The sequence below is a fragment of the Perca fluviatilis genome, chromosome 20, assembly GCF_010015445.1.
Source record: "Perca fluviatilis chromosome 20, GENO_Pfluv_1.0, whole genome shotgun sequence".
NCBI classification, from domain to species: Eukaryota; Metazoa; Chordata; class Actinopteri; order Perciformes; family Percidae; genus Perca; species Perca fluviatilis.
The window spans coordinates 29,371,545-29,387,052 of record NC_053131.1 but is presented as its reverse complement, the minus strand read 5'-3'; the positions used below and the strand labels follow the sequence as shown (position 1 = coordinate 29,387,052).

The 15,508-nt window shown below is 40.4% G+C and overlaps 1 protein-coding gene across 5 annotated transcripts in view; it reads left to right on the top strand.

Annotated features, from left to right (window-relative positions):
* LOC120549332 (myelin transcription factor 1-like protein) overlaps positions 1 to 12,145 on the top strand; it is a 39,732-nt gene extending 27,587 nt beyond the window's left edge. For 3 of the 5 annotated variants that reach the window (XM_039786180.1, XM_039786182.1, XM_039786178.1), the window contains 10 exons: positions 1,849 to 1,970; positions 3,334 to 3,402; positions 4,239 to 4,301; positions 4,491 to 4,574; positions 6,073 to 6,294; positions 7,415 to 7,509; positions 8,218 to 8,321; positions 8,471 to 8,518; positions 9,766 to 9,828; positions 11,848 to 12,145. In XM_039786180.1, the coding sequence (XP_039642114.1) occupies positions 1,849 to 1,970; positions 3,334 to 3,402; positions 4,239 to 4,301; positions 4,491 to 4,574; positions 6,073 to 6,294; positions 7,415 to 7,509; positions 8,218 to 8,321; positions 8,471 to 8,518; positions 9,766 to 9,828; positions 11,848 to 11,988 (1,011 nt within the window). In that variant the 3' untranslated portion in view covers positions 11,989 to 12,145. Of the gene's footprint in view, positions 1 to 1,848; positions 1,971 to 3,333; positions 3,403 to 4,238; positions 4,302 to 4,490; positions 4,575 to 6,072; positions 6,295 to 7,414; positions 7,510 to 8,217; positions 8,322 to 8,470; positions 8,615 to 9,765; positions 9,829 to 11,847 lie in introns of all 5 variants that reach the window. The other 2 variants (XM_039786179.1, XM_039786183.1) reach the window with 2 other exon arrangements.
* Positions 12,146 to 15,508: the final 3,363 nt, after the last annotated feature.

The following is a 15,508-nucleotide window of genomic DNA, read 5'->3' as shown; positions in this document are numbered from 1 at the left end:
GTGTCTGTGTGTGTGTGTCTGTACCCATGTCTCTTTGGGAGTGTGTCTGTGTGTGTATGCGAGTGCCATCCCTAGCCTACTTTCTGCTCTGCATCTCTGTATGTATGCATGTGTCGTTCTCCTTCCTGTCTGCCTCTCAGCCTGCGCTCCCTTTAATTGGAGAAGCTTGCTGGCTGACCCAGCATCACACACTCCGAGACAGCTTGAGCGCTGGATAATTTGGGCTGTATCTGGACCTCTCTCTTTATGGGCATTACTGTACACACTGCAAGCATGGAAGAAAGGAAAGAGGATTTGCATCAACAGCCGTCAAGCCCTGGCTGCATGCACTGCAGACAAAGCACAGCCCCATGTAGCACAGCCAGCAGCGACCTGACACTACACCACAGTGCCATCTAGTGACTGACTAGTGCATTACAAGATCAGAACCAGCCAACTCCCTGAATGTTCTGTTCTCGCGCGCACACAAGAATGCTCAATGAACATGTACAAACCAACGAGTGAGCACACACACACACACACACACACACACACACAGCAGTTAGCTTTGGCACTTAGTCATTATTTCCTCACAGGGAATCTATTTTCTAGCTCTGTTAGACTGACAGGTGAGGCTCACTAGTCACACAGGCTCAACTATTAGCATTCAAACTGACAAGACTCTATGGTGTGTGTGTGTGTGTGTGTGTGCGTGCGTGCGTGCGTGCGTGCGTATGTGAATAAAAGCAGACAAAGTGGTAAGGAAGGTGAAGGAAAAGGGCTGTTTATTAGAAACTCTCCAGATATAAGTTTGTATCATGTTCCAGTTAATAAAATGCATTCCAAACATAGAGTGTAAAAATAATGGACAGAGCTTCCGAGCCTGAAATATGAAGCCAATGTGGAAGTGCCTTAAACCTGCATTCTATCTAATTTCCAGCAAGGGGCAACTCCACTGGCTCCAAAAAGAAGTCTCTTTCTATAGAAGTCTATGAGAAAATGACCCTACTTCTCACTTGATTTATTACCTCAGTAAACATTTTTATAATACATTTATGGTCTCAGTTGCTACCTTCTTCTTCAATACAGCATGATGTACATTTTGTAAATTAAAGTCCCATTTATTTTAAAATAGACAATAAAGCAGGGCATGCTTTAGCCAACCAAGGACAGAGGCTTAGCAATGCTAACCATTGCACTGTGTACATTAGAATAGACCTGAACTTGTTTTTTGGGTGTTGTCCATGTTTCAGTCTTAAACCTTGACCCGCTCACTGTGTTTTCACTTCATCAAAGTTAATTGGGAAATTTTGGTTCGCCCAAAAATGTCTTGTTCAGTGTTCTGCCAACCAAGCTAGCTAGCTAGTTACCACTCGCATTAGCTGGTAACTTAAGGGAAAGTTTGCCGATATGCCGTGTACTGCCGTACATGCCGTACATGCCGTCCACTTGATGACTCGCTTCAGAAGGGTAAAAAATCGGCAATTTTCCCTCTTTAGCGTTTAGCTCAGCGCGGCGCCATTGCAAGCGTAAACAACACTGGCTTAGCCGCGTCATCCTCCCCAGCTCCACCCTCTCGTCATAAATCATTACGTCTAGTTTAAAAAAATAAATTAAAAAAATAGCGACAACTTGAGGCTTCAAAACGGCAGTCCACAAACCATTGGGTGACGTCACTGATGCTATGTCTATTATTTTTACTGACTGTTGAGTGCTTCTATTCTATGTGCACACAAGCTTGATTTCTTGAAAATGTGTAATTATGGAGTGAGAAACAAAACAACCCTCGTAATCTTTCTCTTCCCCTTTCCTTCCCTTTCTCTCTCCTCCCATTTGTCTCTCTTCCCTCTGTTTCCACCCCAATCTCAGCCGGATGACCTGGACCCCTTCCATGACTTGCTGGATGACCGCTCCTACACCACAGATGTTACCATGCCCAGCCCCAAGCCCAAGTACGGCCAGTGCAAGGAGAGTAAGAAGGACCTGATAACGTAAGAGCCCTCCTACTCTTCCCAACGCCCCAGCGTTCCTTCTATCCACCCTGACCCCACTCATCTTATTTCTTTCTTTGCTTTTCTTCATACTATTTGCTTCAGTTAACCTCAGAGAACCACTGCCCCTTTTTCTCTCCCTTCCTCATCCTGTGCTGCTGGCTTGCTATATGACTTTTATTTAACAGCTGTATCCGTTTTTGTCCACACTATAATCTCCGAGCCGGTAGCTTCTACTGATGCCTTCATTGTAGTTTCCCTCTTTTGATGCTTTATCTTTACAAGACACAAACAACTAGTTGTCAGTGTCATACCACATCAAGTGTTAGCTGATCTCAGGAACCACGATATTAATCGCAGACAGTGAAGCTAAACTGGAAACAATGAAAACCACGAACGAAAAAAAAAAAAAAATCAGGAACAACCCCTTTTTCTGTAATTTTCACATTTTCTTCTCCTTCCCTTTGGGCTTATAAATCTGTCTATTTTTCCGGTGGCAGCTGTCCCACACCGGGGTGTGATGGAAGTGGTCACTTGACGAGCAATTTCTCCTCACATCGAAGGTGTGACTTCCTTTTCTCCTGGTGGATTCTAAGTCTATTTCTCTTTATTGTTTTCAGCTTACCTCGACTATGCTGTCAAACACCTGTAGGCAGAATGTCTCTCTCTCTCTCTCTCTCTCCCCCTCTCATTTGTTAGCCCTTTGACTATTGGCAACGTCACATCCTGAAACAAGGCTATTGTGAAATAACGATGCACTAAATTAATTAAAGGTTGTATATAATAATATGTTAAAATGATTTCTCAATGGGCTGGGTATAAAGCCTTCTAAGCAGATGTTTTTTCCAGTCCAGGCATTTCCCACAGTGCAATGCAGACTAAGCATTTACCATTCAGAGTAAGAAGACTTAAGCAGAATTATTAAGTGTTGAGGTGTGAAGCGAGCCTGCAAGGACTGAATGATATCAGTCTGGAGGCTGACATGGCTGCACGTACGTGAGATTTTCCCTAAACAAGCTCACGATTCCAACTGAGTTCTAGTCTTTGAAAACAACCCCATATGTTAATTTACTGTTCTTTATTCTCTCAGTTCTGCTTGAATACAGCGCAGAACACACTATGGATGAAAACAAGAGTTCCTTGTATGAATACAAATACTCAGAGGGTTAACTTATTCAAATCAACTCCCTGCACTTGCATCATGGCTTTATTTTTGCATTTCCTGGTTGATGTTTTATGTATGCATGTGTTTGTATATGTCTGTGTAGAGACGAGTGTGGTCTGAGAGATTATTTTGTGTTACAGTGGTTTGGGTGACTTGTCATTCTGGTGTAATTAAATGTTCCACTGGTGTATTTTTCAGTCTCTCAGGTTGTCCTTTAGCTGATAAAAGCATCCGAAGTATGCTGGCCAACAACGCACAAGAGCTCAAGTAAGGCGTGAGATGATTCACAAATACATGTATGATTTGTATGTCTTTCTCAAGTATGGATAGAAACGATAGGCTGCTTAAATATGGAGTCCTTGAGCTGTGTTTCACTCCTTTCTAAGAAAAACAAGTTCGTGAAAAGCGCTATATAAATTCAATGTATTATTACCAGCCAAATGCTGGTAAAATATGAAAGTGGCTGGTAGATTTGCTTCACTCACCAGCCAAAAAAAAAAAAGTGGTAATCTATTGAGTGGCTGAACATTGAACATTCAATAGCCATTTGGCTGGTGGACAAAAAAGTTCATTCTGAATCCTGTAGGCTATATATTTATATGTATACAGTACATCGTAAAGTTTATTTAATGTTGAAATCTTGAATGGTCAACAGCACAGAAAATGCAACTGTGAATCAATGAACAGACAGAAAATGTACAGTATATCTTGCTAGTACCAAAGTTGGATAACATGGATAATACTGTCATAGATGTGAAACTATAAAAAACAAAATATGATTATACCCTAATTAATACATTATTTAACCTCCAGCCCCTCTGCTGTATATTACCAAACCGCAGTCCCACAAATGTCCTTGTTTATCCAAAGTTTTAAACGGATAAATAAAAATATTAGTGCTTGGGCTACACCATAAATGGACCGTGTATGCTCACTTTTTACAATTTTAGAGATCCTTACATTTTTGCGTCTGTGCTTTCACATTTAATAGACAATGGACTTAACAAGGACTGTAAAAGCTATACACGACATGAGGTACATTATCCTCAAGATGCTGAACTTTTGCTGTAGGCCCTGAGCCCTTTTTGTGTTTTCTGCCCCAGGTGCCCGACACCAGGGTGCGATGGTTCGGGACATATCACTGGCAACTACGCCTCACACAGAAGGTACGACGTACATCCTGCATACATGATTCTCGATACATCTCTCTTTTTCTTTCTCGCATACTTCCTAAATTTGCCTTGTGCAATCTTACTTTCCTCTGTTTCTACTTTTCTCCCCCTCTCTCTCTCTCTGTCACACACACACACACAGACTGTATGCTTCAACTTTGTAACACTGTCATTTGTCTGCAGTCTCTCAGGGTGTCCGCGGGCCAGGAAAAGTGGGATAAAGATCATCCACAGTAAAGAGAACAAGGAGGACCAGGAACCTATCAGGTACAGTGGGGACACTGATCATCAGTCTTCTGTCTCCCTTTAAAACCCTGAACCTGAAACTCCTGCTTCCAACACTGCTCACTGTTCACTGCTTACTTTAAATTTCCCATTTTGAAATATAAAACATGACATACGACAAATTTCTCCCGTTTTAAAATGATGCAAGTAAGTTGCGTGAATGGGCAACAAAAGAGCAATGTGCTGTTTTCTAATCAGTACAGTGCTCTTGGACGTGCACTGATGTAAGCAGGAATAAGTCAGTATTAGCTCTGACAAGACAAATGTGCTGCGAGTGTAAAGTCCCATGCCAAATCTGAAGGTGCGGGACAAATTGCAGAAGAACAAGGTTGTAGAAGCGTAGAGAGAGGAGATTCTGCAGTCTCTGGTAAACTCCTGCAGATACACAGGTAAGGAAAGGCAGAGTGCAGGCAAGCAGAGAGGGAGAGAGAGGTAGCGAGAGATTGATTGGACTCTGCCTAAATCCCACAATGGGCTTCTCTGGCCTCAGCCCTGCAGCTGCATTGATTTCTCTGGTGGTGCAGAGCACAAATAACACACATTGGCCATTCTCAATCTAATCCTTGTCATTCTGTTGGATTCTGAGGACAGTTTGCCATAGGTAACCCTGCCAGTATGCTCTGTTTACATAAAAATATCTTTGTAAAATATTTTGGTTCACATTTTGAGCTTTGGAAACAAGTAAGGAACTTAAAGCTATAGTGCGTAGTTTCTGCCGACCCCCATGAGGAATTCTAAGTAATGCCTTCTGTGACAGCGCAACAATTTGTGCTGGAAGTGCAGAGTGCAATTGTTTGATGGAATGCAAAGGCCGAACACTCTGGGTTAAGGCTGGATGGATTCCTTTGACTTCTGATCTATATTTACTAGGGGAAAGATCTCTAATACAACAGAAAAAGACACTGTGGCAGACAGCAGCGTCACAAAGCCACGAAGCTGAAGTACAACCAGGTAGCTGCTGTTTGCAGACAGAATTGATACTTTCATAACTGTAGCTATAGCTTTAGACATAATCCATTTTGCGAGCTGTGACATTTGGAATAATTTACTGCCTCGTTGCATCTGATTAGCGCTGGTGTTGATGCACTGTCAGCATTCCAAAACTGCGATAAGGCTGCCTCTGGGACAGCTTTAAATAAGATGATGGTATCTTTGTTTATATCAAAGCAGTAGAGATAGAGGGAAACAGAAAAATGATATTCACTCATACAGTGTATGGTGTGTAGTACTCAGGAGGCAAACAGACTGTAGTGTACCAGAGAGCCAGCAGCTGAGACTCAACAGGTCAGTCGTTGATGGAAAAAAAGGATGATGTCACCAATATGATGAAGAGATGATGGTATCAACTTTGAATACGTAAGCAAATGAAGGTTGTGGTTGAATGAATGCATGTGTGAACAATAAAGAATGAATTCAACTGTTGAGTGTGTCTTCTCTGAAAGTATATTTCACTCTGTCATCCCCCGCCCCCCCTCCCCAGGTGTCCAGTCCCAGGTTGCGATGGTCAGGGACACGTTACAGGGAAGTATGCGTCCCACAGAAGCGCATCAGGATGCCCCATAGCAGCCAAAAGACAAAAGGACGGCTACCTAAATGGCATCCAGTTCACGTGGAAGTCTGGCAAGACAGAGGGCATGTCCTGCCCCACACCGGGCTGTGACGGCTCGGGTCACGTCAGCGGCAGCTTCCTGACACATCGGAGGTGGGTCTAGAGAACTGGGCTGGAAAACTACATATCAAGATTTGAAGAGTAAAAGTTATGTTCATTCAGTACATTCATACGTTCAGTGTTACTTACCAAAACCCATTGTGTGAATCCTTGAGATCTAACAAACGCGTTGAATGCATTACCTTTAAACTGTTACATATAACCAAGAGAAATTCAACGAAGAGTACAAACACTTTGGGTTTTGCGCGGATGTAACAAACAAGACATAACGTGTTAAAGCTGCAGTAGGTAAAAAAAATGTCAGAATTTCAAGTAGAGTGAAACTTTCTTGCAGCTCTCCCTCTCCCCTTTTTGCATCAACGCCAAAGCTATCCCTACCATAGTTTTAATTAGTGAGCTTTAAAGGTACCGGTAGGCGGATTTTGTTCCCTTCGGATGGCTGTCTCCCCCTGTTTCCAGTCTCCTGGCTCTAGCTACATAGTTCCCGTACAGACTTGAGAGTGGTATGCAACTTCCCATCAAACTATTGTCAAGAAAGCAGATGTTGTACTATTCCTTTAATTAAAGTAATATTTCTTCTCAACCTCCCCCATATATAAAACCCGGCTCTGTGTGTGTGTGTGTGTGTGTGTGTGTGTGTGTGTGTGTGTGTGTGTGTGTGTGTGTGTGTGTGTGTGTGTTTGTGTGTTTGTGTGTTTGTGTGTGTACCTGTTTCACTATATTCGTGGGGTCCAAAAACCAGGGACTACAGTATACTTGTGGGGTCTGCACAGCACCAAAATGCTGGTCCCCACGAGTTTAAAGGGCTGTTTGAGGGTTAAGACTTGGTTTTATGACTAGGGTTAGAATTAGGTTATGGTTAGGGTGAGGGTTAAGGTTAGGCATTCAGTTGGGATGGTTAAGGTTAGAGTAAGGGGCTAGGGAATGCATTATGTCAATGATATGTCCCCACAAAGATAGTAATACTTGTGACTTGTGTGTGTGTGTGTGTGTGTGTTGTGTGTGTGTGTGTGTGTGTGTGTGTGTGTGTGTGTGTGTGTGTGTGTGTGTGTGTGTGTGTGTGTGTGTGTGTGTGTGTGTGTGTGTGTGTGTGTGTGTGTGTGTGTAAGTAATATACTAAAATAACGCTTCTTCTCCTTGTTGCTGCCTTCAGTCTGTCGGGTTGTCCACGTGCCACCTCCGCCATGAGGAAAGCTAGGCTCTCCGGAGTGGAAATGCTAACAATAAAGCAGCAACGTGCCAGCAACGGTAACTACTACTACTACCGCTACCACTCACCCACACAATACAGCCAATCAAGAACGCAGAGGTGGAACGATTTGCTGAACGGAGTTCCAATTTCAGATAATAAACCAAGGACTGTGTGTGTGTGTGTGTGTGTGTGTGTGTGTGTGTGTGTGTGTGTGTGTGTGTGTGTGTGTGTGTGTGTGTGTGTGTGTGTGTGTGTGTGTGTGTGTGTGTGTGTGTGTGTGTGTGTGTGTGCGAGCATTGTCTGAGTCAAGGCTCACATTGGAAATAAACTGCCATTCAGGTATATGAGGTAAATAATGAGAAGAGTGGCTCCAATCTGGAAGAACAGGGCAGGGCATACTTGACAGTAATCAGACATGGACTATCTGACCTGGCTTGTGGTTGGGTGCTCCATCTGTGTTCCTAACACTTCACCCTTGACTGCAGTGGATTCCAACGCTTCATAAAGGCATGTGACAGGATCATAATGTCATTTGTCTGTAGGATTGTTGAGTCTTAATCAGTTGAAATGGCCTGCCCCCAGTTCTATTGTAGAGGTGAAGACAGTCACACACACACACACACAGTGTCCAGCAGAATTCTTACTTAGCTACGGAGTCATATTGTGTCATTTTTAATGACTTCAGTCCAACATAAAGGCTGTTAATCTGATGTATGACTGAGGCCTTGCAGTAATGTGTCAGTGTCATTGTTGCTCCTCTGTAGGACTGGAGCACGAAGAGGATATCAAACAGCTGGATGAAGAAATCAAAGATTTAAGTGAATCAAATTCACAAGTGGAAGCAGACATGATCAAACTTCGAACACAGGTAAGTCACGTCCGGTCTGCTACATTCGTCGGCCCGCGTTTCTGCATATCTGAGTCAGCAGTGGCGCGCACCTGCCAGTGAACACCAAGCTATAATGTAACATCCTCTCATCCCCCCCCCCCCCCCCTTCCACCCCGTCCACTCCTCAGATTACAACAATGGAGTCCAGCCTGAAGTCCATAGAGGAGGAAAACAAGGTGATTGAACAGCAAAATGAATCTCTCCTGCATGAGCTGGCCAACCTCAGCCAGTCACTGATTAACAGTTTAGCTAATGTCCAGCTCCCTCATATGGTAAGGGCCACCAGGAATGGCAAGCCGGAAAGTTGCAGAATATAGCTAACCGTAGCATTATGGCAGCTTATTCGTTTATTTGTGTATTTATCCACAGCCTAATGTGCATGCTTAGTCTAAAATGTGGAGCATTGCTTGTCTTTCCAAACACTGAGGGGGAGTTGTGAAATGAGGTTTGATTGGGCATTTTCTTTTTTACAGAGGTAGCAACTCTAAAAACAGAAATCTATGCTATATTTTACAGTTTAGGTGAATCTAAATTGTATATACAGTAGTTTATATTGAGGTTGTGTGTGTGTGTTTTTTGAATGGTATGATGATTAAAGGCTTTATTGTAAAGTGTATAGCAAACTGGTTGACTTTTTTTTTTTTATGTTTTTTTTTTATTATACATGTGCTTCAGACACCTTCTTCTATTTGCTATGATACTATCTTTTTGTTTGCTCTTGAAAAAAAATGCAAAAACAAGTATTGGTTACACTTTAGTTGAAGGTATCTACATAAGAGTGACATGACACTGTCATGAACGTGTCATAAACATTATAAACAAGTCATAAACTTCTTTTAGTAAGCGTCATGACAAGTTATGGTTAGGGTTAGGAGTAGGGTTCATGTGTTATGACAGTGTCATGTCACTCTTATGTAGATACCTTCAAGTGTTACCAAAGTATTACATTCTGTTGCAGAAGAGTTTAAAAGTAATCACACACTTTTTCATCCTGTTCTTCATCCTTTACTGACATTCTTTCATGATATCCTCTTGCATAATGGATTAGTTAACATTCATTGACAAAGGAATTCATTTTTCATCAGTTAAGAATCTTGTCTAAATGGCAACCTATTTTTATAATCCTATCCTTTTATATTTCAGCAGTTGTTCAGATAAGTCCATGACGCTGGAGTCACATGAATTTAAGCAGTTAGAATTGTAGCTCCTTATAGCCACTCTGACACCACTGGCTGGCCTGGCTCTGTTTGGCTTTATGTGACTTCATCTATGTCCAGCTTCTAATTTTCCAGTTAATTTGACATCTTCTGTATGTGGCTGTATATCAAATGCTTCAACCTAGTGTTTTAAATGTAAGAATAACAATTTAGTTTCTCAAATCAAACTAAGCTAAAAGAAACGTGTCCCTCCTTTCCCTCCGTAGAAACCTCTGGCACACAAAGAGCCTCCTCTAAGGAATAACAGCTGCTTACAGTTGCACCAGCAAGTAAGTCGATGGCTTATATCCTTTAAATAGCTTTTTTCACACTCCGTATTTCAATATTGTATTTCACTTCCTCTGTCAATGTTGTCATCGTATGTATGGAAACAAATGAAGACCATAAGGATTTAATATTTAAAGTATCTGAATGCCTAATTGTGAAACGTAATAAATACTGAATACTACATGTTGAAGTTTATTTCCGAACACGTTATATACGAATATGTTCGGACATCTTAACCCTTGTGTTGTCTTCCCGTCCACCATGCACGTGTTGTCCTTTTTTTGTCACTATTTTTTTCAACGGTTTTGTCGGGGGAGTTTTGTCGGGGGAGTTTTGTCGGGGGAGTTTTGTCGGGGGAGTTTTCCCGACGCTTTTGACGTTTTTCTGCCGCTATTCTTTCACTACCACCAGTATAATACCAGTAGTTTTACACTTATTTTTTTGGAATTCAAGGTCAATAAACCTCATTTATATGAAATTATATTATATATATTATATCAAATATTTTCAATTTTCATTATTTGGACTTTTAAAGATTCCATGGCATGAAAATGTCACTTTATGAGGTTTTTTAACATTAATATGCGTTCCCCCAGCCTGCCTATGGTCCCCCAGTGGCTAGAAATGGTGATAGGTGTAAACCGAGCCCTGGGTATCCTGCTCTGCCTTTGAGAAAATGAAAACTCAGATTGGCCGATCTGGAATCTTCTCCTTATGAGGTCATAAGGAGCAAGGTTACCTCCTCTTTCTCTGCTTTGCCCGCCCAGAGAATGCCCCCCCCCCCACTAAGGTCTATATAAAAGAGACTTCAGATACAGTATTAGGGGACCACTAAGGCCTATATAAAAGAGACTTCAGATACAGTATTAGGGGACCACTAAGGTCTATATAAAAGAGACTTCAGATACAGTATTAGGGGACCACTAAGGTCTATATAAAAGAGACTTCAGATACAGTATTAGGGGACCACTAAGGTCTATATAAAAGAGACTTCAGATACAGTATTAGGGGACCACTAAGGTCTATATAAAAGAGACTTCAGATACAGTATTAGGGGACCACTAAGGTCTATATAAAAGAGACTTCAGATACAGTATTAGGGGACCACTAAGGTCTATATAAAAGGGACTTCAGATACAGTATTAGGGGACCACTAAGGTCTGTATAAAAGGGACTTCAGATACAGTATTAGGGGACCTCTAAGGTCTATATAAAAGCATCCAAAAAGCAGCATGTCATGGGACCTTTAATTAAAATCAGAGGAACGTAAGTTGATGGATAATCACAGAATGTCAAAGTTTAGATACTGTTTTGAAACCATTTAAAAACAATGCAATGCTATAAATGTAATAATTCCATAACTGTCCATGGTATTTTTGGGCAATTTGTTTAACCCTCCTGTTGTCTTCAGGTCAAATTTGATCCATTTTCAAAAAATGTCTATATCAGAATTTTGGGTTTTCTTTCAACCAAATTGCCAAAAATGAACATGGATGGTTCCATTTAACGCTCTTCTCAAGTAAAACGAAGGATCAGTTCACTACTTTCATTGAATTTTGGGTGTTTTATTCAATTTTATAGCAATTTTATAGCATATTTCTGCTTTTTAAACTAAAAAATTAGGTTTAGCATCCCATCAATTCCAAGAATAAGTGTAAAACTCGTTGTATGAGTTGGTAGTAGTGGGAAAAAAGCATAAAACGTAAAAGTGACAAACGTTGAAAAAAAAAAAGCAACACAATTTCAAAAAAGCAACAAAAACATTGAAAAGACAACAACTTAAAAAAACAAAAAATAAATAAAAATGCGACAATAAGCGGAAAAAAACTTCAACAAAAAGTGCCGGAAGCCTAGAGGGAAAAAGATTTCAACATTTCTTTAGCCGGGAGGACAACGCAAGGGTTAAAAGAAGACCCAAATTTCCGATATTAAAAACTTTGCAAACGGGTCAGACTAGACCCGAGGACAACAGGAGTCTGTTTTCCTCTAACAGTCTCCATGTTGTGTGTTTGGTCCTGCAGGAGCCAATAAGCGAGCAGAACTTTGACGCCTACGTCACCACTCTAACGGATATGTACTCGAACCAAGACCAGTTCCAGAGCCCCGAAAACAAAGCCTTGTTGGAAAACATCAAGCAAGCTGTTCAAGGGATTCAAGTGTAACCATTCAGCAAGGGAGATTTTTGTTCCCCCATGCAGGTGCGGGCGATGTTTCAAATCCACATACAAGCAAGGCAGTGATGGTTTGGTCACCTCGGTTGGCTGCAGTATCTTATATAGTGTTATATATTCAAAATTTTGTTGTCTCAAAAAAAAAAAAGAAGAGGTATGATGCTTAAACACCCTCAAGATAATTTCTTTTCTTTTCTTTTTGGGCCTTGCTTGGAGGAAGAACATTTAAGAGTGAAGGGCAAAATAGTTTTTGAGGACATTCACATTTTGTACGTTTTCATATGAGCTGACATAGTGTCATGTAATGTTTCTAGCTGCTCATGTATGCACATTTTTAGTGTATATTTCTGAACAGTAAGCTAATGCTAACGGGACGCGAGTTCTTTTTATTGCTTGACATCAAAGCATTTTAGATGAAAAAAAAAAACTGGACAGTGAAATAAAAATGAAAAAAAAAAAACTACAAGCAAGGAGGAAGCTACTTATTTTTTCTCCTCACTGGATGATTTTGGACTCGATTTTCGATGTGTTTTTTTTTCTTCTTCTTGCGTGTAGATTGTTCTGGTTTGCGAAACCGCTTTATTTTCTGACAATGCTTGAGAAAACGTTTGTGTTTTGTTTTGATGAAGAAAAAAAAAAAAAAGGAAGATGTGTAGCTGTAGGTGGGGGCATTTTTAATTGGTGCTGTAAATGAATCCGGAGAGGAAACTGACCTGACTTATGTATGAATGTATGTATGAATAGTTCTATTGTAAACATCATTACACGGAAACCCGATGGTGGAAATCCCATTTATCTAGGAGAGCCAATTCATTCCTAGAGGAACACATCTGTGCGGTGCATGCATGTTCACATGCTCCTCCCTAACTAATCTCAAATAGAAATGACGTGTAAAGACAATGACCTATAGAGACCACATCCTAGCCTTTCTAGTATCAAATCTGCGCAATTTCGAGACTCGTGTTGCTAGGATTAAGAAATGTCTCCGCAATATTATGACTAAATCATTTGTTTATAGTAGATATGGGATGCAATCTGCAAAGGAAAAAAAATAATAATAATAATAATGTTGGGTATATGCAATTTCTTGTTTATAAGCATAGCCGGGTAACATGAATCTTTTTAATATAGCCTATGTAAAATATTGATTTTTATACAAATCTTTTAATACAAAAAAGTCTTTTTAAAAAAAAAGAAGAGGGAACCTGGACATTGAGTTTTAGAAGCGAAAGTATATGAGTTCCACTTTTTTTCTGTACGATTTTGCACAGGGACACCTTCGTTTCCATGTTTTGATGTTCTTACAGAAACTAAAAGCAGTACCCAAGAGCCTAAAAAGGAGGGTTTCAGAGGGTTTTGTAAAGAGTATTTATAGAGTATGACAGCGGGACTTACAGGGTCACTGTCCCCACTTATGTGCCAGTAGACTATTTGCACTTGTCCTTGAAGATATTATCCTTACGTACGGCGGCGTGCAATTTTCCAGATGACCTCTTTGGCACACGATTGGAGCAACCAACTGCTTGGAGCCACTGTAGGTGTGGATTTAGTACCACTGAGAGAGGAAGAACAGGGACTTGAAATCAGAGAAGAGGATGATTATAACCATAGCAGTTATACTGTAGGCTATTATCAAAGTGTAAAAAAAAAAAACATTGTTCTTTCATTTTTGCTATGTTTTAGGAAGATGAAGTTATTCCCCCCCAGCAGCACTTTATATCTAATCACTGTACAAAGGATTAAATAGTCAATCAATTCAAGGTTTTAAAAAAAAGATAAAAAATAGCTGAAGAAATGGTGAAACGAGACCTTCGAGGGGTGATACAACCCAGCGTCACGCCCATATGCCTGATTGTATGCACCCCTCCATTCTGTTGTTCTAGTTGTTAGCGATCATGTTCAGAATTGCCTTTTTGAGAGCTAATGCAAAAGGTGCTTGTCGTTCACCTGATTGAATCTCATCTATTGTACTTTACTGTCCTCTTTCAGGACTCTGCTACCCATCACCCATGACTGCATAACGCCTTTTTCCACAGCATCGTGTCTGCAGCTTTTTTGCCAATATAGTAATGCTTCAGTAGAGTAATAGCTAGTACCAGTTTTTGAATTAATTCTCATTATCAGTAAAAAGGGAAAAAGGGATTTTAAAGCACAAAACCGGCTGCTCATCTGATGTTGGTACATAAATAACAAATCTGAATAGAGTTATCTGTGACTATCTATAGGGAACACAAAAAGGTCGTCACATATTTAGAAAGCTGACTTTTCATATAAATTATTGTGAATTCATCAGAGTTTATGGTTTTATTTGAGCCAGTTCATTTTGAGATTGTTTTCAGTGACCATTGACAAAGACAGGATTTTGTATAAACTATTGTGCTCTCTGTGGAACTGAAGTTTGATTTATTTTTGTACTACACAGCATGGATTTGTTGACATTTTAATTTTGCTATAAATGTGTGAGATCACAAGTTGCTGTGATATTTCATTTATAAATTGTGAACTTTGTACAATTTTTGTCATGCTGGATGTTGACACATCTTACTCTGAATAAAGAAAAAAATGTGTTGCCAGAGGCCTGTTAAATGATTTATTTTGTGTGTTCATTACAGATTGATACTGCAGAACCCATCGGCATAGTCATTCTGAAACTGTTAGATCGATTCTATTGACCTAGTCCAGTATCCCAAATGTGCCTCAACTGTTACACACACACTCCACCAGCAGATGTCAGCAATCCCAAACTACACCGTGGGTGCACCTTATGATGTGCAACTCTCAAAGACGAATCATCACAGTGCCTTGCTGATGAAAATTAGGTTCATTTTCCAAAATTAAAGGGACTATATGTAACTTTTACACGTTTCCGAAACTGTGTAATGTTCCATCTGATGATCATAAATGACCTGTAACAGCAAACGAGACTAACCGTGAAAAGAACGCTAGTTTTATATCGTTTTTATAAAATGGCTTTGCCCGGGTCAGATTTTTTTTTTTCCGCAAAGTCCCAAAATGATTTACAGCAGGTAGACGACGCAACAGAGCACACATTCTGAAGGGTCACAGATTTCGGTGTGAACACCGGAAAACCCCGTGTTAGTGAGTATCCAGCCAGGTATTTGATAGCAGGAGATGTCTTTATAGGCCTAATTGTATTTTAATTTTATTTTAGAAGTTATCTGTTGTAGTTATGGCTGATACTGGGGCAGGGCCATCCCAGAAGAGAAGGAAATTAAACAAAGAACAACTAAAAGCTAAAAGGGAGTGTGACGGGTGAAAACCCAAGTCAATCTAGGTCGTGCTTTCAACAGATGGAAACAATTACGGGATTGTAAATGATTCAAAAATGTCCCCGAATTGGCCCTCAGGTATGTAATATGTCTATTTCATTCATAAGATAACTTTGCAATGCGCGATGTGGTTGTACCTCAGTAGCTGGCATTAAATTACATTTAATTATATTTTCTTTTACCTTGTCCCCCTGTACTTGTGTAAAGAGTCTGTGGTGTTC